Source organism: Nymphalis io, chromosome 16 (genome assembly GCF_905147045.1).
Source record: "Nymphalis io chromosome 16, ilAglIoxx1.1, whole genome shotgun sequence".
NCBI classification, from domain to species: domain Eukaryota; kingdom Metazoa; phylum Arthropoda; class Insecta; order Lepidoptera; family Nymphalidae; genus Nymphalis; species Nymphalis io.
The window spans coordinates 10,744,347-10,765,156 of NC_065903.1; the positions used below are offsets into that span (position 1 = coordinate 10,744,347).

General features: G+C 34.1%; 1 protein-coding gene, 1 non-coding gene and 1 pseudogene across 2 annotated transcripts; all 3 read left to right on the forward strand.

The window, feature by feature from the left end:
- Nucleotides 1–167: 167 nt before the first annotated feature.
- LOC126774533 (beta-1,3-glucan-binding protein-like) lies at nt 168–4,675 on the forward strand (annotated as a pseudogene).
- Nucleotides 4,676–10,620: 5,945 nt separating this feature from the next.
- Nucleotides 10,621–20,352, forward strand: LOC126774310 (beta-1,3-glucan-binding protein-like). The gene is made up of 9 exons (XM_050495775.1): nt 10,621–10,801; nt 11,472–11,699; nt 12,026–12,186; nt 12,881–13,032; nt 17,126–17,283; nt 17,758–17,882; nt 18,796–18,913; nt 19,692–19,837; nt 20,034–20,352. The coding sequence occupies exons 1-9, from the start codon at nt 10,660–10,662 to the stop codon at nt 20,229–20,231; spliced, it is 1,428 nt and encodes a 475-aa protein (XP_050351732.1). The 5' UTR covers nt 10,621–10,659; the 3' UTR covers nt 20,232–20,352.
- On the forward strand, nt 16,249–16,321 carry Trnav-cac (transfer RNA valine (anticodon CAC)). Its single transcript has one exon. It is a non-coding gene; the product is annotated as a tRNA-Val (tRNA).
- Nucleotides 20,353–20,810: the final 458 nt, after the last annotated feature.

Genomic DNA, 20,810 nt, shown 5'->3' on the forward strand with positions numbered 1-20,810 from the left:
AATCATCAATTCGAATGTATATAGCCAGAAGTAATGTATATGGGGCATGCGATAAATATAGTTTTTAATTAAACAAGGGAATGCGTATCGCGCGTTGCCTTCTGTTGGTTGATCTATATCAAAAACCATCACGCACGTCACAACATCAACTACGAAGTTTTAACGCAATGGATGTCGGATGGATATGGAGTACATAGATTACATTTGTTTTGATCAGTGGATGACATGTGAAACGTTTTAACGAAACGTTTTATTGCTATTGTTATTTATCATGTTTTTTATTTCAAAAATAGTTGTTAGTTATATCTTAAAGTTTATTCTCGTAAGCCATCAGTTCTCTTAAAACGCTTTTTACATCCACCCTCGTATTATTTTTCAGTATTAAATGAAGTTGATACCAAAATAAATGAATTCAGTGTTAGATGGAAATTGTTACACAATAAACTCTTTAAATCTTCATACAATGTGTTTTCATATCTGTTAGTTAAGACTTAATAGGGAACACTGCGAGAAAATATACTTGTTAGCAATTTATATTGAAACTTGTTTTATTTGAACTTTTATTATCCATCGACAATCAAGGTGGACTAGGATTACTATTTTGAATATCTTCAGAAATTCTTATTATTATTTACAATCTTTTTTGTGACAAAGATGTTTGGAACGGTTTTTAAGTTCTGCTTAACAATTATATTTATTATTATTTTTATATTTATACATTTAAAAGAGAAAGTCAGATAGCGGGATGAGCCGTCTGAATCCATTTGATATCGAGGACGCCCATCGTCTTCTACAATATATACACATGCCGAAGCCACGTATTCCTTTTATAACTTGGGTTCCTTCAAACGAGGCGTTAAGAGGCATCTTGCGGGTCGGCAAGGCGGGGGTGGCTAGTGCAGAACTTTCTATCCGAATGTACTGGCCGTCGCTGTCGCGTTTGGTCTCTACTACTACTTACCATCACAAATCCCCCGACGGTGTGCTCACGGACGCCAACATCTTAACCCCTCCTTGAAACAAGTGACCCCCCCTAAGTACCCCCCCAAACCCTTCCAAATTTAGATACTCCCAATCGACTCCCCACGAAAATTAAACCCCCCCCTCCGACTTGGACTACCTCACCCCCGCGAGCCATATCTCGGGTACGGAACATCGCAACTACCCCGAGTTTGGGCTCGTTGAAATCAGGAAGGAGAAGGAGAAGGGGCCGAATCAGACCCAGCTGCTCCTGGGGCGCATTGTCCGAAAACTGCCACCAAGGTCAGAGGTGGCTACGCCTGTGCCCAAGAAGTAATCTTCGAAGATAATTTTGATAATTTTCGTGAAGACCTTTGGCAGATTGAACAGTGTATACCAATTAACCATCCTGTTAGTAGTAGTATTTGTGTTATAATATTTATAAGTCATCGCATGCTTGATGGTTAACGATAGTTTTTGCTGATCTTAAATTATATTTTAAGCTTAAAGTTTCATCATTAAAAAACGCAAAATATTTGGCTAGAAATTGATATCATAATCAGAAATATTTTTAATTTTGTTTTTTGTTTAAATAATTTCATAGAGTCAACGTCTGCTTCTGTTTGTGTTTTTGCGATAATATGAGTAGACTTAATTGTTTTTTGTGGCTTTTAAATCTTCTAATAACTTATTTATGATAATTGTGTCATCTTTAATAATAAACGACAAACTTTTTATTTTTAACACATGCAGGAACATCCGTTCGTGTCGTATCAGAGACCGTTGTCTACAATTTCAAATTCCAATATTTTCATTGAAAATGGTTTCCTGAACATTGTACCCAAACTTCAGCAAGACATTCTAAAGCAAAACAACGAATCTATACAGACAAGCACTTTGGATCTTTTAAGCGGATTCGATACATTTTTTATTTTATATTACTATAAGTCTTCTTTGTAAAATTTTACGTTATTTTAAAGAACTTTAATTAACAAGAGCTGAGTTGGCTCTGGAGTTAGAGTAAGTGAATCGAAGATTCCGGGTTTAACCCAGGCAAGCACTGAATATTTATTTGTCTAATTATTATTCATAATTCATCTCGCTCGGCGATGAAGGAAAACATAGTAGATAATTTATTTATTTTATTCTTTTTCTTTATTTAACTACTCGCACACTGCTGATATCTTTCAATATTCCTGTTATTGAATGCATAATATTTAGCGAGAAAAACTTCGTTCCCGACTACTACCCCAAGTCAGCTCTCGTTATTTCATACAATCGTCTTAGACTCATATTATTTATTTTATACACACATATCTCTCTACTGTAATGACTTCCTCGTTGGTCTATTGGTTATATATAAGACTGTAGATTCCGAGGTATTGGGTTCAAACGTCATGGCGGGTAAATAAAAAGTTAACGGGGTTTCTGTCGAATATTTTTAGTATTAGCCCAGAGTCCGGAAGTTGGAAGTATGTACATTATTGTGCCTCGAAAAAGCCGAAAGCGCATGTAAAGCCGTTGGAACTCTTTCCGGTCGTGTCCGATTGCCTTCCCACAGATTTATGAAAGTGAGGGTATTGAGAGTGTGTTTGCGCACTCACTTGTGCACTATTATCTCTCTTAAGATTGGCGGCAGTGGTGGAAATCGGTCAAGATGACGTCATCATCATCATCATCATCTTTGTAACTCAGTGTGTTGTTTGTAAGATAGAATATATATGATTGAGTGAAAACATTCTTTAGATGTACAGGAGATAAGTGTGTGATACAGGCAACGGGTGTGAACATTCTGCCACCGATTGTAAGTGGACGTTTGACGAGCGCCCGTTTTGCTTTTACCTATGGAACTATACATTCGTGCCAAGCTGCCCAGAGGCGCTTGGATTTATCCAGGTAAATAAAGATAAAAAATTAATATGCTTTCAAAAACAGCAATACAATTTTATTATTATTCTTTTAATGACTAATTGGTACCTCTGAAGATTTAAATCCATTATTGTAATAAATAATTTGATATAACATATTCGTTCAAGCTATAGAAAATATATTGAATTGTGACGTTTCTAAGTGTCTGTATATATATGTAAGTGTCTGTATGTATATGGTTTCGTATACTTTTTACGGTACAATACTAAGATCAACCATTAATCGAAGAAATATATTTATGTTATTTGCATAAGAATGACTTATGATATTATTCGAAAATAAGCCCATTCGTTACAGGGAAATCATTTCAAGTCGCTTAATTACTGACCTTAAAAACATTGCCACTGATCTTTTTGATGCTTCAATAATGATGTTTGTACATTTTTTGTTTATTTAAGGTGTTTTATTGTCTGAAAAAAATAGGTACAAAAATAAGTCAAATATGAATTTAAAAAAATCACTAAAGATATATTCAATTTCAGAAATACTTCTCGAATCTTCAACGAAAAAATATGGCAGCTTAAACTACGCTTCGGGTGTTTTGAAAGTCGTGATGTCTCGTGGTAATAGACACGAACAGCCCAAGTTACAGTGCTCGTGTTAGTTATCTCTATATTGATTTACTTTTTTATTATGCTTCGTATTAAAAAAAAAGTAAATAATGTCATGGAATATTCGGTGGAAGGGCTTTGTGCAAGCTCGTTTAGGTAGATATTTGCATTGACGATGTAATGAAAGGTTAGTATTTCTTACAATGCCAATATCCATGGGCGATGGTGACCACATACCATCAGCTCGCTCGTATATTACCTATTTTATATAAAAAAAAACTATTAAAGTGGAATAATGCTATTTAAAATTGATTGATTTTTTTGAATTTTTTATAGGAAATTAGCGGAGGTCCCGTTATAAACGCTAAGTGTCGTAATTCGTTAGAGTTTTTCTATAAAACAATATCCGAAGGCTATTGGACCGATGAGTTTCATGATTACGCTCTTCGGTGGACTCCAGGTATTTATAATTTTGGACCAGTTGTTTCTGAAAACCTATATTTTACCTTTTAGTATGTATGGGTGAATTATTATATTATTATTGATACAGAATTTTAAACTTAGGGAAGCACCAATGATTTTTTATGTACTTAAATTGTGTTAAAAATTTATCTCGTGCTCGGTATTGAATGAAAAATGACGAAAGGAAACCTGCGTGTGTCATATAAAATCTGCCAGGTGTGTATCAACTCGAATTGGGGAAGTGTGGTGGAATAAATTCCAAACCTTCTCTAACTTTATAGCCGAGATAGCCTAGTGGTTAGAACGCGTTAATCTTAACCGATGATTTTGAGTTTAAACCCATTGAATTTTCATGTGCTTAATTTGTGTTTATAATTCATTTCGTGCTTGATGGTATAGGAAAACATCGTGACAAAACCTGTATGTGTCGAATTTCAACCCGCATTGGAGCAGCATGGTGGAATAAGCTCCAAACCGTCTCCTCAAAAGTGGGACACTTACAGGCTGATGCTTAATTGAGTTAATTAGTGCGCCTATCCTACATTACAAAGCTAAGATTTTCTCTAAAATTTCAAGCCTCTATAAACTGGTAAACACTATGCATTTATAATCATCTAGTCAAATTATTGCCATTAATTATTTATATAGATGTTCATTTGTGTGTCTGTTTTAATTATTTAAATGTTTCGTGATATTAATTTAAGATAATATATCCCTGGACGTGGACGGCGTCAATTTCGCCACGTACCTGCCTGGTCCTGCGGGGCTACGCGGAACGCTAGCATTATGGCACCATTTGACCATCACTTAAGTACAATTATGCGGCTATGTGCAAAAACTCGCGACCTTGTCTTCGTTGAAAGGTTAAATAAATAAATTTTTGATGAAATAGAATAACTTGTATTTCATTTTATTTTTAGTATTATGATGATAAATTTACTTGGTGGTAGGGTTTTGCGCAAGCCCCTCTGGCTAGGTACTACAAACCGGAACAAAACAATACTTAACATTGTTGTGTTCCGGTTTGAAGTTCGAGAGAGCCAGTATAAGTAAAGGCACAAGGGACATAATCTTAGTTCCCAATATTGGTGGCGAATTGGGTAATTGTTAATGTCCCCTTACATTACGGTTAACATTTGCTTTGTTGAAGGATGGATTGAAAACCTTACCGCTTTTTATCCTGATGATCTGCTGAAAGCTAACACGCTTTGCAGTGAGGTTGGGCTCAAATCTTCATCATCAATCAAACCCAAGGTTGATGCTGAAAGCTATAACGCTTTGCAATGTGTTCCAAGTGCTGCTTCTGAGCAATACTGAAAGCTCGTACGATTTGCTATATGCTAGAGCTGTAACGTGCTGAAAGCTTGTACGCTTGGCTTTGTGTGAGGTTTAAAGCTGTCTGTAAAGGCTTTGCTTGCGTGCGCATTTAAGCTGGATGTGACGTCGAAAAGCAACGCGAGAGCGCGATGAGGATCAGAACTGCCGTGTCAGAGATAGTAAATTTAAGCGGGTATACGACGTCACTTATTAGAATAGCAACACCACACAACGTGATGTATGTCATATAGGTTGGTCGGTTGTTAGACGTCAAGTATGAAAATTATAAGAGGAGTGCCTATTTTATTATGTAGCCGACTAATGTGATCGTTAGTCTAGCAACCCCCTTAGTCTCTTGCTCTCAGGATAGTGCCAACGCCAGACGTACGCACTGACTGATTTAATAAAATTAAAATGCCATTAAAATGGCAATCCATTTGAATCAGCGACATATATGTATATAAAAGAAACGATTTATTTAATTAAGGATAGTAGTCTAATGTATATGGATTAGTTTTAATACTTTAAAATTCATCAGTCATTGGTCTTTGTAAAATTTTATTTAAATGTATTAAGCATTTAAAATTAATTGTTTGTTTAGCTTATAAAATAATAAAAATTCACTTTTACGCGCGGTAGAATTTATACTTCTATATTTCGTTCTACTCATTTACTCTTTTTTTTGGAAATGTAGATATAATTACAGTATTATAATGTGTGTAAGAAGTCTATAATCTATTTAAAGATATATGATTTATGTGTTTCATGATTAGCCCTAAAAAATTATTAGCAAGTGTACGTTTGTATATATTTAGATCTCTTTCGCAATTAACTCGGTATTGCCATTTTATGACGTCATTTCATTAGTTACATCATAGTTATACTCTCAACGCACCTAAAGAAAAAATTTATCAAAAATATATTTTTTCAATTTGTTTTAGACACAGTAAGTTATTAGAAATGTTCTCGCCATTGTTCAAATAAAAACGTGGGTCTTTTCTATTTCACCAACTTCTAATGAATGTCACTTGATTGCATATTCATTTTCAGTTTCAGATAGCTTTAGGTGTCGCTGTTGGAGGTATCATGAAATTTCCGGATGGAGTCACATCGGGCGATAGGCCAAAATCCTGGAGCAATAGAGGCCGAAAGGCGAGCTTCAGTTTTTGGCAAGATAAAGAGAACTGGTATCCAACTTAGACCCAACCTGGGTTGGTTGTCGATTATGTTAGAGTTGTAGCTTTGTAATTGAGCTTTAAACTTATATAACTGAAATATAAATGATTTTGATCTAAACAGTTTTTACTTTTTAATTACCTCAATTTGTGTAATTGTAAATTAATAAAATGAATTAACAATGCTATTTACAAATACAAAAGTACCATTTTTATACAATATTAAAACAATGGTAAATAAAGGTTGGAGCCGCTGCAAAACATGATGAAGCGAATGAACGAAGTGAATCACATTTTGAGTAATAAAAAGCAACACAAATAACAAAAAATAATATCTTAACAGGTAGCGTTTAGTGCCAGCTCTTATAGGTAGGTACCACCAACTCATCAGATATTCTACCGCAAAACTTACTTTACTGTACGTTCTTAATATTGTTGTGTTCCGGCTTGAAGGGTAAGTTAGCCAGTTTAACTAAAGGCATGAGACATATTAACCATCTCTTACATCTTAGTTCCCAAGATGTAAGAGATGGTTAATATTTGTGGCAATGCCAATGGCTATGGGCGGTGGTGACCACTATAGACATTGGCATTGTAAGAAATATTAACTGTCACTTACACCGATAATACGCCACCAACCTTGGGAACTTTGATGTTATGTCTCTTGCGCCTGTAATTACACTGGCTTACTCACCTTTCAAACCAGAACACAACAACACCAAGTACTGCTGTTTTGCGGTAGAATATATGATGAGTGGGTGGTACTTACCCAGACGAAATTGCACAAAGTCCTACTACCAGTAATGTTTTGGAAGAGATCACTTTATTTTGAACCTGCTATGAAACTACCATCCACTGTTACTATAATTACGCTAGAAGACCATCTAAGCTTCAATAACAAACATAATCCTTACTAATATTATAAATTTGAACGTGACTTTGTTTGTTACGCTTCGTGAAAGCTTTTTAACTACAGAACCGATTATCAAAAAATTTTGCATACACGCTGTCACATTCACAGATAAGGATCTAATTATATATAGGCCTAATACAATTGCACATATACGGACGACGCCATAGGCGAAAAACTAATTATGTATAAACTTTCCTAAAAAATTAACTATTTAACGAAAATCAAATCGGTCAGGTAGATCCTGACATTAGTGTGTACAAAAAAAAAAACAAAGAAACCTGTAATAATTGCTTTGAAAAGAAACATTTTTAAAACAATACATTCCTACCTCATCAGACTTATCTTCTTTTACACAACCAGGTACTTGATCAGCGTTAATCAGCTTAAACATTCTTTCCGTTTTTTCTTTCACCTCCCATATCTTAATCTGTGAAATCCAACAATTGAAGGATAAATAATTCAAAAACATATACATACTTAGTTATAAATGTTAATATATGTTTTACAACAAATAAAAAAGATAAGTGATAATGAGTATATGTAAAATATATAGTAATAGTAATAATGTCCTCCAGACCGATTTCGGCCACGACGGCCAATCTCAAGCAAGATTAGCCAACTGCGCAGGAATTATTATAGTGCACATGTGTGTGTGCAAACATAGGTGAACTCTTTATTCCCTAACTTTCATAATCCGATGGGACAGCAATCCGACACGAACGGAAAGTATTCAGGCGCAAGACAAACGGCTTTACATGCTTTCCAAGGCACGAGAGTGTACACACTTCCAACTTGCAGATTCCGGGTTGTTACTGAGAATTTTCGACAGAAAAATTCAATAACTTTTTATTCGCGCAACCTGGGATTTGAACCCAAAACCTCCGGGTCTGCGGCCTTGCATGTAGCCACTAGACCAACGAGGCAGTCAAAAAAATATATAATACGAGAGATAACAATGAAATTGATTTGTTGCTCTACATAACAAACGTTAGGTCAGTGTTCATGTTATGTAAAAATAATTTATAAATCGATCAGTCCAATTGCTCAAATGTTATTTAAATATCATATGCAGTTTAACCTTACTAAATAGGTACATTTTACTCATGTTATTCCCATTAGAATAGCTTACTGTATGGTTCCAACTTCCAGCAGAGTACAATACCAGCATCTCAGATATACCCAATTTCGACCGCTATTTAATGAGTCGACTAAGGATATTTCTGCAAAACACTAATCGGATATGTGACCAGTAAGGTGACGGCATTTAAACTCAAGGCAATAATTTTTAAGGAGGGTTACCGTCGAGCAGTCGTAAGAATCTGCCTAGCCATTTTTGATGTATTCTTATAATACAATCCGTCAATTATGACGATGGCGGGAATACATTATGGTTTGTAAGAAATTAACTTGCCTTGTATCCCAATATTGGATCAGATACATTATATTCAATAGGATCCCACACAACATATATTCCTCCTTCTTTCGTCGCTGTGACATCCAACAATTTAGGCGCTTCAAGTTGTGGATAAACACTTGTCACTAAAAAGCAAGATATTGAAAAAAACAACTTGATATATTGTTTTTTACAAACATTGTATATGAATAGATTTTAAACAGTTATGTCCTTATTAACACGAAGCTTTGTTTAGTCACTGCCGTGACATTTTCGAAGTGATCTTAGAATATCTGGCAGTACAAAGTAAACTGACTCTTGAATCAACAACCAAAAGGGTTAGAATGCTATATACTTATACTTATCTGTCATTGCTTATGTTATTATTTCGCGATAACCCCGCATAAAACTTAACAGTTTGCTTATAAAATGGTCTATTTTTATTTTCATTATTTAAACTAAAAAAAACTATGTTTTGTTACTTATTGCAAATAATGATTTGCATCTTAGTTGTCACAATAAATTATTATTATTAATAAATATGTGGATTACTCTTTTTAAATGAAAAGCAACAACTCTAAATAACTCCGTAGAATATCTTAAATTTAAGCTTACAATTAAATCGGTTAAGCGTCACAGTTTTCACGTATTTATTTTGATTTTCCTTTACAGAAAGAAAACATTGTGGTGTTGGGTTACACATATGGGTAATTGTGTACCCATCAAGATGCCCCCATCACCAGCATGGACTCTTAACACAAGAGGATGCCTTTGTTTAGCTGTAAGACATACACAGCCATATTTTCTTTAGTTACACGAAACAAGACATAACAACATATATTAACGTTAATATCCTACTAAATTATTTTGTCACTTTGACAAAAACTGGTCACTGTAACACGTCACAATTCCTAACATTATCAATGCGCGGGTACTGAGAATTTTTTAATTGACCCGAATAGTTTTTAATCGACCCCATCTTAGGATCTTCCCAGAATTTCCCAGGATTCTCATTATAAAACCTACGATTGAATATAATTTTATTAATATTGTACCGACATGATCTCAGTATTATGTTAATCATAGTTAAAGTTGTATTACGATACAGTATGTAGTGTCTTTTATTATAAAATAAAATAAAATAAAGTCAATACATAATAAAAAAGAACAGGGAAACCCCTTTTATCAAGGAGCGAGTTCGTTCCGTGTTGCTGACCTTTTCCATATAGCGATGATTCGTATTCTTAAGAAATAATTAAAGGGGATTTACCTTTGAAAAATTGTGTATCTTTAATATGTAATATAAATATATTAATTTAGAACGTGCATCTACTGATTTATAAATTAAAGTGTATTGCATTGTAGTTGTATATATAACGCAATTATCATAAGTGATAATTTCGTCTTATGTCGTTTCCGATATCTGTGACGTCATCATGACGTAATTACAACAACTTGTAAACAAAATTATATAGAAATAAAGGTACCTATTTAATGTTATTTATGATTAAAACTAACTAATGATTAAAACTAATGGAATCAATTGGGTTAAATGTAAAAAAGTAATAATTAAGCAAATGGTACAAAACACCTTAATAATACGAGTAGGTATTTATGATTTTGATTTTTGAAAAAAAAGCTGTAAAGAAAAAGTGTTTAAAATTTTAAACAGTTTTGAATACAAATCAATTAATTAAAAAATTACATAAATTTCTTAGATATGTATATTTTTAATTATTATAAACGATAATAAATAATTCAGAACAGACAATAACGCATATTTTATAAAATCTAAAATAAATTAATCTTATATTTCATAAATATAAACATAAAGATAAAAAATCGGATTAGAGTATGTATCGGCCAGAATTAAATAAAGTGTAACCCGTTACACAGCTTACGAGTGAGGAACCATTAAATGCCTTCATTGCTTTAGACTTTACTACTATCAGTAAGAAAATGGAACTGTCCAGGCTCAGACGTGTTGTTGTGTACCTGTTGGTGTATATTAATTTAAGAACAGTATGTGGTCAGGGATATTCGATTCCAGATGTGACGATACAAGCTTTAAAACCGAAAGGAATAAGAATATCAATACCCTGTAAGTTATTTGTATATGAAATAAATATAAACACAAGTCGAAAACGTAACGGGATCTCTGTGCATCTTGATTTATTAAATTGCAGATACCGATTTAGAGAATAAATTAATATTTCTTATCTGTTACATATGAAACAAAAATCACTCGATAATACACAGAAATCACTCGATATTTTTTTATGGGTTTTTTATGTATTTGCGAGCCAATTCGATATTGTACGTGTAAATTTTTCCCATAGTATTTTAGTGATGACGTGAGTTAGCAACAAATATTATCTATACTGATATATGAAGCTGAAAAGTTTGTTTGTATGAACGCACTCATCTCAGGAACCGTTAGACCAATTTAAAAAAATGCGCTAGCTAACCAGCTTTTGAGAAAGGTTGTATGTTTTTAATAAGCTTAAGCTATAGACATATTGTCCAACTTAGGACTTTAGCATTACACTTAACATATTCGACATAAAAAATGTAAGAAAATGAAAGTCTCCAATGATTTGTGAAGTGAGTTGTTTATTGAGACAAATACTCAATATGTCGTCTAATTAAATGGACTAACAGAAAAAATAATTAATATTAGATTTGTAATATCCATATCGCCATCAAGTAAGATGTTATCCTAAGACGAACTAAAATCATATAATCCTTATTAATAAATAACTTTATTTCAGCAAATCCAAAACTTAGCATGTTTGTATTCCAAGGGAATATAAATAAAAAAATTGGTGAAAACGACGTCGGAACGATTACCGCTGAAGTAACTAATCCTACAGATGGAAGATGGTCTTACGAAGATCTCAACAAACAGCTTAATGTTGGAGATATCATTTATTATTATGTCTACGTTGTTCACGATAGAAAAGGATATATTAAGGACAATTTGTCCTTCACCGTTATGGGTAAGGACAAATCAATATACATAATTCTTATTTATGTACTTCTTATTTAATAAGAATATTATTAAATATTTCAGATTCAATATTTAATATTTCAGAACGTAATTGATATTGTTTTGTGATTAAAATAAACAATAGATTTCCCGCGCTTTATTTACAAATAACTGAACTAACTGTCACCAAATTAAATATGGTATTTTTTTGAATTAGATTACAAAAATCTCAAAAACACAAGGATATTAAATTTAATAAATAATAAAATGTATTACTTGTACTGGTGTATTTTTTAATTTGCCGTCAAAAATGTCTTGAATTAAATCTAATTGCAGCATTAGAAAATCTTTCGAGTGATTCAGACGCTGAATGCTTACCAACCTCGACTTTGGTGAGGAATGGACAAGCATGCGCTGGTCAGATTATATTTGAAGACAATTTCGATAGCCTTCGAGAAGACTTGTGGCAGGTTGAGCAATATATACCTGATGAACCAGTAAGTATTTACTATAAATACCGTTAAATGGGCAAATGGGTCAGATACTTCAATAGACATTGGCACCATATCAACTAGAAGAAGCACGCCTTCAAGAAGAGAACGCACCTACAAGCTATCAAGTGTTGCAGGTGGTAGTCACTTTTCATCAAGTGAGACTGCTGATCATTTGTCACCTCTTAAATAAAAAAAACCTTGAGATTTAATGTTTGACGAGCTGGTTGGCGTGGTTGTTAAATACTTGCCTTTTACGACGAAGGTTGTGGGTTCGATTCCCATCCAGGACAGACATTCGTCCTGAGTCTGAGTGTAATTACCTATATAAGTATGAATTTACATAAAAAAGTAGTATATGTAGTATATTAGTTGTCCGGTTTCCATAGCACAAGCTCTGCTTAATTTGGGATCAGATGGCCGTGTGAGAATAATGTCTCAGAATATTAAAAAAAAATTATGTCCCTTGTGATTGCAGCTACACTGGCTCGCTCGCCTTTTAAACAATAATATAACAATACTCAGTATTGCTGTTTAGCGAGACATTATAATGAGTGAGTAGGTGGTGCTTATCAAGACGAGCTTGCATGAAGCTCAACCATCTGGTTGCAAATGAACTTCAAACTGCAAGTACCAGTTACTTTCAGTTTGAACTTCTCCAATATGGGCACTATTCCTAATTTAAGTATATTTATTTTAGGATTACCCCTTCATTTCCTACCAGCGTCCACCAAACGTTGCGACGATTTCAATAAATGGGGGATATTTGTATATTCAGCCGAAGCTCCTACAGGATCTACCAGGGTTTTCTAATTCGTCACTGTATACTGATACTCTGGATTTGTTTAGTGGGTACGTTGTTATAATTTAATGTTTCATTTTACTACGCATTAGCGAATTATCAATTCATTATTTTTGGGTAAAGTTTAAAAAAGATACAATTCAGAAATTTTCATGAGGAACAATTAAGCCAAACATTATTTTCGTGTAACTTTAACTATTCACGCAGTGCACGCCGTGGAAGCTTTCAAGATGACTTTTTCTAACTGAGTGGAAAAACATGATCATGAATTTAGCTAATTGATATATGTATGTATAAAAGCCTATTTCCGTCTGGAATAATGTACTTTTCAAATGTTGATTTTTTTTCCAAAAATGTGCTGTAGTTCCAGTAGTTGTTATATATATATATAATAGCAGTAAAATTAAATAAATAAAAGAAGGAACCTAAACTCAGATTAATTCTTCTTCTTCGTAGTGACACTGTTGTCAGAGCGGTCGTGGTTGCCATGAAGTATTATGTTATGGCACAGATGTTATTCGCCTCACGAGCCTTCGCCATATATTCCTGTTAGTGGTGAGCCTGGTGCATTCATGTAAAGGACAGCCAACAGTTGTTTTTATTATGTCGGTCCATCGCATGGGCATCGTTCCACGTGGTCTGATGCCATCCATCTTGCCTTGAATAACAAGGCGCTCAGGAGTCATTTCCTTGCCGTGAGACGTGTCCAAAAATGTTAGTATGCGCTTTCGAACCAGCGCCGAAAGACGCTGTTTGATGCCAAGTTCTTGAAGAATGAAAATATTAATGGTAAATTCGGTCCACGAAACTCTTAGCATTCGTTTCCAGCACCACATTTCCAGAGCATCGATCTTCTTTTTTTCGAGCTGCCGCAAAGTCTACGTCTCCGCAGCGTATAGAAATATGGGGAAAACAAGCGTTTGTACGAGCCGGATTTTGGTTTCTTTGGTAATGTTTCTGTTCCTCCATATTTTCTTCAGCCTCTCCATTGCAGTTCTCGTAATTGCCATACGTCGCATTCGCCATTATTCGATATTATATTTTATATTGCGCCCACCAACTGCAACACCGTCACTCCAGTCCTCAAGCGCAATGCGTATTACCAGTTCTGTGTAAGCATTGAACAAGAGCGGTGATATTATGCATCCTTGGCGGACTCCAGCGCTGAGATGAAAGTCTTTAGATAAAACATCATCCGTCCGCACGGATGCAGTCCCATCTTCGTAAAGACGTCTAAGAAGGTGGACTAAGTGTTTCAGTGTACCCATGTCCAGCAACACCCTCCATAGTTTGGGCCATTTTACTGAGTCAAATGCCTTTGAGAAGTCAACAAAGCAAATATAAGTGGGCTTGTTAAACTCTCGTGCCTTCTCTATTATCTGGCGAACAATGATGATCTGCTCACGTGTACTCCTTCCTTTTACAAAACTGGCTTGTTCTGGTGCAATTTCCTCGGATAGAAAGTTCTTCAGTCGTTCATTTAGTATGTGTAGCAGGATTTTACTAGCATGAATTATGAGAGCTATTAGGCGGTAGTTGCTACACTTCTCAGTTAAACCCTTCTTGTGCAAAGGAATGAAAACGCTGTGAGACCATTTTGTTGGCCATTTTCCTGAATGCCATATCTTGTTGTATATGTTGTGGAAGATATTGACACCTATGTCGCCTAAGGCTCTTATATATTTGATCGGGAATGCATCTACTGGTGGTAGGGCTTTGTGCAAGCTCGTCTGGGTAGGTACCACCCACTCATCAGATATTCTATCGCAAAACAGCAATACTTGATATTGTTGTGTTCCGGTTTGAAGGGTGAGTGAGCCAGTGTAATTACAGGCACAAGGGACATAAAATCTTAGTTCCCAAGGTTGGTGGCGCATTGGATATGTAAGCGATGGTTGACATTTCTTACAATGCTAATGTCTAAGAGCGTTGGTGACCACTTACCATCAGGTGGCCCATATGCTCGTCCGCCTTCCTATTCTATAAAAAAAAAAAAAAAATCTCTTCCTGTGGCTTTCCCCTTCTTTAGATGCATAATGGCGGCTTTTACTTTCGATCGGAGAATGTCTGGCTCTTGATTTTCATTACCAGGCTCTGTATCAGGAAAGTTTTTCGATTGGCAATATCTCCTCCAAACGTCAGTTATGTGATTTAGCTCATTGACTACTCTACATCACTATCTTCAATGGTCCAGGTCTTAGAAGGAAGTGTCTTTGTGATGGATCGAATTTTATGGTAGAGATCTCTGGACCCATGTCTATTTCCATGAGCATCGATTTCCTCATATATTTTGCAAAGATAGGCATTATAATCCTTCCTACATCGTGCTTGAATTTGTGCTGACAGTTTGTTCAAGACACTAACGCCTGCACCTGTTGACTTTAGCGACAGATTCATTACCTATTAAAATAAATAAAATAAAACACATTTAAATTACTCAAATATAATACAATAAAAATAAAAATTAAATAAAAAGAAATGGATGCAATGATAACTAAAAAAAAGAAAATCTCTGTGGACGCCGACAGTGTACCGCCGACTGCGAGTTTTTTTAAACGGTTTTATTTAGCTTGCCCTGTTTGTTAGTTTATTTCGATGTTGTTTTTTGTCTAATCAATGCCCTAGGTTAATGATAAGAGTGGTGTGATGACTGGTACCAAAGACCTACCGAATAATTTTTAAGGTTTTAGTACATTATCAATATCAATATTATCTTTGTTTTCAATAAAACCATTTTTTACTTAATTTTTTTTTGGTTGCACTTAATTTATAAACTGTAAAATAAACAAATTAAACAATTTAATCTATATTAAATAACCAACATAATAATCTGAATAAGGATTAAAAATTAATTCGAGAAAACGACTTTATTTTTTGCTAATCTCTAAAAGATAAAAATAGTTATTGTGAGTGTACCATAGAATACATATGCTATTACGGACTTTTCTGTAGGCATTTTTCTAGTACATTGTTCCGATGTATATCCTACGGTTTATCTAGCGTTAGCCATGTAAGAGTACGAAAATAGTTTTTAGACAAAATACCGATATAGTTCAGCCATTTTGTAGAAAATTTGTGCAGATTATACTGTATCAGTGCTCTTTGTATAAGTGAAATCCTTATCAAAATCCGTTCCGTGGTTTAGGAGTTAGCGGAGATAAAAAACGAGGAATTCTGGCGACTTTGTTTTATACTATTTATAAATACAGATATGATAAATTGCTCGCGAATCGATACTTATCGTGTATTTCGCAGTGATTAACAACGTTTCCGTAGTGTAGCGGTTATCACGTGTGCTTCACACGCACAAGGTCCCCGGTTCGATCCCGGGCGGAAACAATAACATCGGAATGACCATCCTTTTTATTTTTTAATGAAATGTTCACAGTGGTTTTTACGTGGCGTCTAATTTTGGGTTTCATTTTCTGTTACATTTTGTGTAATAGTTATATTAAATTAAGTAGAAAATAATTTCATCTAATAAATTAAGTTGATTGAATAAAAAATAATTTAAAATGTAATAATCGACGGGCTTGACCAGCACAGAGATGAGTATGGTCTTCAAATCCAGTCTCACAGATGGATTAAAATCTAAATTTCATGAAGAAAACGTATTTTGTGGAAATAGCCGAGATGGCCCAGTGGTAAGAACGCGTGAATCTTAACCGATGATCGTGGGTTCAAACCCGGGCAAGTACCACTGAATTTTCATGTGCTTAATTTGTGATTATAATTCATCTCGTGCTTTACGGTGAAGGAAAACATCGTGAGGAAACCTGCATGTGTCTAATTTCACTGAAATTCTGCCACATGTGTATTCCACCAACCCGCATTGGAGCAGCGTGGTGGAATAAGCTCCAAACCTTCTCCTCAAAAAGAGGAGAGGAGGCCTTTAGCCCAGCAGTGGGACATTCACAGGCTGTTATGGATGGATTATGGAGGATTAAATATTTTAAAATGTTATCGTATAATTGTTTATAGCTTTCCACTAACTAGCTGCGTCGCTACATAAGCAAAATTGGAATATTTTGTCTTATCGCATAGATGAGCAAAGTTCTATCTCTACATACTGCAATTATTTTAATGTTGTTTTATTATATACCTCAAGGTGTCGATAATTATATCAATGCTTTTTTTTTCTAGATGTACAGCCGCTTCGACAAAATGCCTCGTTGAAGCTTGGGGTGCTAGTATCTTACCACCGGTGGTTAGTGGTCGTCTCACTTTAAAATCATTTTCATTCACATACGGCGTTTTGGAAGTCAGAGCGAAACTACCACAAGGAGATTGGCTCTATCCAGGCGAGGATTATTCAATTTTCCATTTATTATATTTATTTTTCTAAATTGATTTGTTTTCTACGTTACTCCTACGAAATATTAACAGGTTCCTAAAAATTGTGGTAATCTCCAACCGTTGGGGCATCACAAGCTATCCCGTGACGTCCTCCTAATGAGATTGTTGCCGCTGGTCTTTTAATGGGTATTCCAGCGCATTTGGCGTCGGTGAGTCCCACTTACCACCAGTGGAGGGGTCCACTGTATTTTGGGAAAACGCGTTAATGCGTTATTCTTGAGAGAATATTCTTGATATAGAAAAGTGGTTGGTGCTAGCTAAAGTACGGCTAGGAAAATCAGTTTAGATATTATGAACATCAATTCCGCAGTCAATATATATTTTAGTTATTAAAATTTATTGAAAATAAAAGTCAAATTATCCATTATGCCATTGTTAAGGCTATCTATATAAGTTATTTATTTCTATAACCTTTTCAGATATCTTATTGGAATCACTGATGAAAAAGTATGGCGTACCGAACTACGCGTCAGGAGTTCTTAGGATAGCTGGGGCACGAGGCAACCCACAGTTGTCTTTTGTTAATAATGAAGTTGGAAATAAGGTAACATTTATTTAAAATGTTGGTATTTTAATATTGATTTGATCTTATCATTATCATCGTTTCCATCCACTAATACTCAAAAACTTACTACTACTAACAAAAGTAAAGTAACAGCTTGTAATTGTCCCATTGCTGGGCTAGGGTCTCTTCTCCCTTTGAGAATATATAAGCATATTTCACTACGATACTTCATATTAGGTAGACTATCAGTCGTTACATCCTCACCACTGAGCCATCTAGGGTCTCATGAAGTCATAAACGCCTTAATAGCTTGATTCTTCGTTTATTTTAATGGCCGCATTACTAATGTACTCTTCCAATTCCAAAGTTTATGAGAATAGCTGGCACGTGGTGTTTGGCCTTGTTCAGTTCATGTGCTTTCATTAACTTCTGTTTTTAAATTTTATTTTAAAAGGGTTAATGTGCAAATGGTCTAGCTCTTGGTTAGTTATCGCTATCCTGAATAAACCCTGTCAATGCACAACCAAATAGGCATCTAAAACAACATACTTCTATATTGTTGATTAGATTAGATTATAATTACTTATGAATAACTTTTTGATTTTATAATTACTATATTCTTTTAAATTATTATGTTTTTGAGTATGCTGTGTTTACCTGTAAATATTGTGCTATGTTCAGATTACCATAGTATATATTCATTAAGACAAATCATATTTGACGCCGACTATTGATAAGTCGTTGAAATAAAATAAAAATATTATATCCCTTGTCCCTTTAATTGATTTTAAGCTTTATAAGTCAGGTGGTCCTTACCCAGACAGACCTGACAAAAATGTACCGGAAATAAACTATAGCTTCTTCTAGATAGAACACTTAGAAAACATTATATATATAATATTTAAATAGTCTTTAATTTTATCGTAATGCAAGCTGCATATTCTCGTTACAGCTCCTCTATGGAGGACCCATGTTGAATACACAATGCCGCAATACTCTGCTGAGTGAGAAATTTTCAAATAAACCCTGGTCCGATGACTTCCATGTTTATTCAGCGAGATGGGAACCAGGTAAGTGATTTTGAATGTACTGTAAATTGATTGAGTGCAACTTTTGGCGTAAAATTATTTGTTTTCAAAAATGCCATTTTAACAGACAGCTTAAAATTGTTGAAGTTATTATTTGAAGTAACCGGTTGGAATATTTTATGCCTTTATTACCTTCTATGTACTGACTATTTTTATTGTATATTTGAAAAATTCTTACTCACGTGCCGAATCGAAACCAATTAGTATCATCGATTGTTTTTGTCCAAATTATAAGTTCGAAAGTGAACCAAATATCTCAGTTGAGTGAGATAATCATAGATGTATCGATGTCTGTTTTTTCTATAAACAATAAAATTATTTGTGTGCATCATTAATAAGAGCAGAAACGAGTTTTAATTAAACTTATTTACAAACCATTACGAGAGCAAAGTAACGAACGTAGAAAACTTATTACGTATTAATTATTACCATCAAGTACTTCTAAGAAAGTCTGTCTAAGAAGATGACATAATATAAATTATAATGATGTTCTGCCTTATCCATCTATGACATTATATTAATATGTAATATACCAAAGCCATGATAAATATTTAGAATCTTCTGTTACAGCTTCAGATTTTGAGATCTCGGCTCCGACCAATAAACATTATTGGATTTTTCTGTTAAATGTCCTCAGTAGCAGGCCCTGTTGTTATTACTTTATATATGTTAAATATATTATAAACGTTAACATTACTGTATATAATATTTAAATATAAACTACACTATGGAAGAGTTCTAAATTAAATTATTTGTTCAGAAAGGATAACATTGTCTGTGGATGGCGAAGAGTGGGCTAGAATAGAACCAGCCGCCAGCGGACTTCAAGGTCGTTTTGCTCGAACTTGTGACCTGCCACGGACTCTACTCTCGAGGGGTTCAAATATGGCACCATTCGATGACCACGTAAGTAGACGATAGCGAATTTATATTAAGATTTTTAGTGAGATTGTGTTAATAGAAAAATATATCGTAATTATTACATAGCTCATAAAATATAAACATTTTCTAAACTTTTTAAAATATTTCGATTAATTTGATATGATATGTTTTTTTAGAAGCAAAAAATGTTATTTTTCTGAATTATTCTCTATTTAAACAGTTCTTCATAACACTGGGCGTAGCAGCTGGAGGTATCACAGAATTTAGGGACGATCTGACATCAGCGGGAAGACCAAAACCCTGGCGGAACAGTGGTCGGAAAGCCAGTCTTCGTTTCTGGCAGGACATGTCCTCCTGGTATCCCACATGGAGACAACCTGCCTTAATCGTTGATTATGTTAAAGTTCGAGCTCTTTGATCTAGTCGTGTGAAGCATATATGTCATAAATAATAACATAACATGAACAATGTTATAGTATAGTATAATAGTGTAGTGAGTATTATGTATGTGTCATTAATTTAAATATATGTTTTTTTTTATATATTTGTCTAAAGATTCTATTCCAAGTCTATTTTAACAAAATGTGCATTAATCCAAAATAATTAAAGAACACACACACACATTTGAAGATTAACCCGTCCAATTTTCTACTGTTTGTAAAAGTTTTTACCGAATGACTTGAAATAGTGTTGATTCTATGTTGTAATAAATCTCGATATCATCTAGTCGATCTATAAAATTGCTTAAATGTGTTTGTCAATATCAGTAATAATTTATTCGTTACTATCAATTAAGCTATTTCATAACATGCTAAGTAAACCAAAAAATCTGTTTCATTGGTGGTTTTTTTGGTTTAAATCTTGCAGTAAGTTTTCCATAGAATGATATGTAAATATACATAAAAAATTGATTTATTATTATAAAATTTCATTATTTAAAATATTTTCATACTTAGTATTTACTAACTTAGATATTTGTATACATATCATAAATATA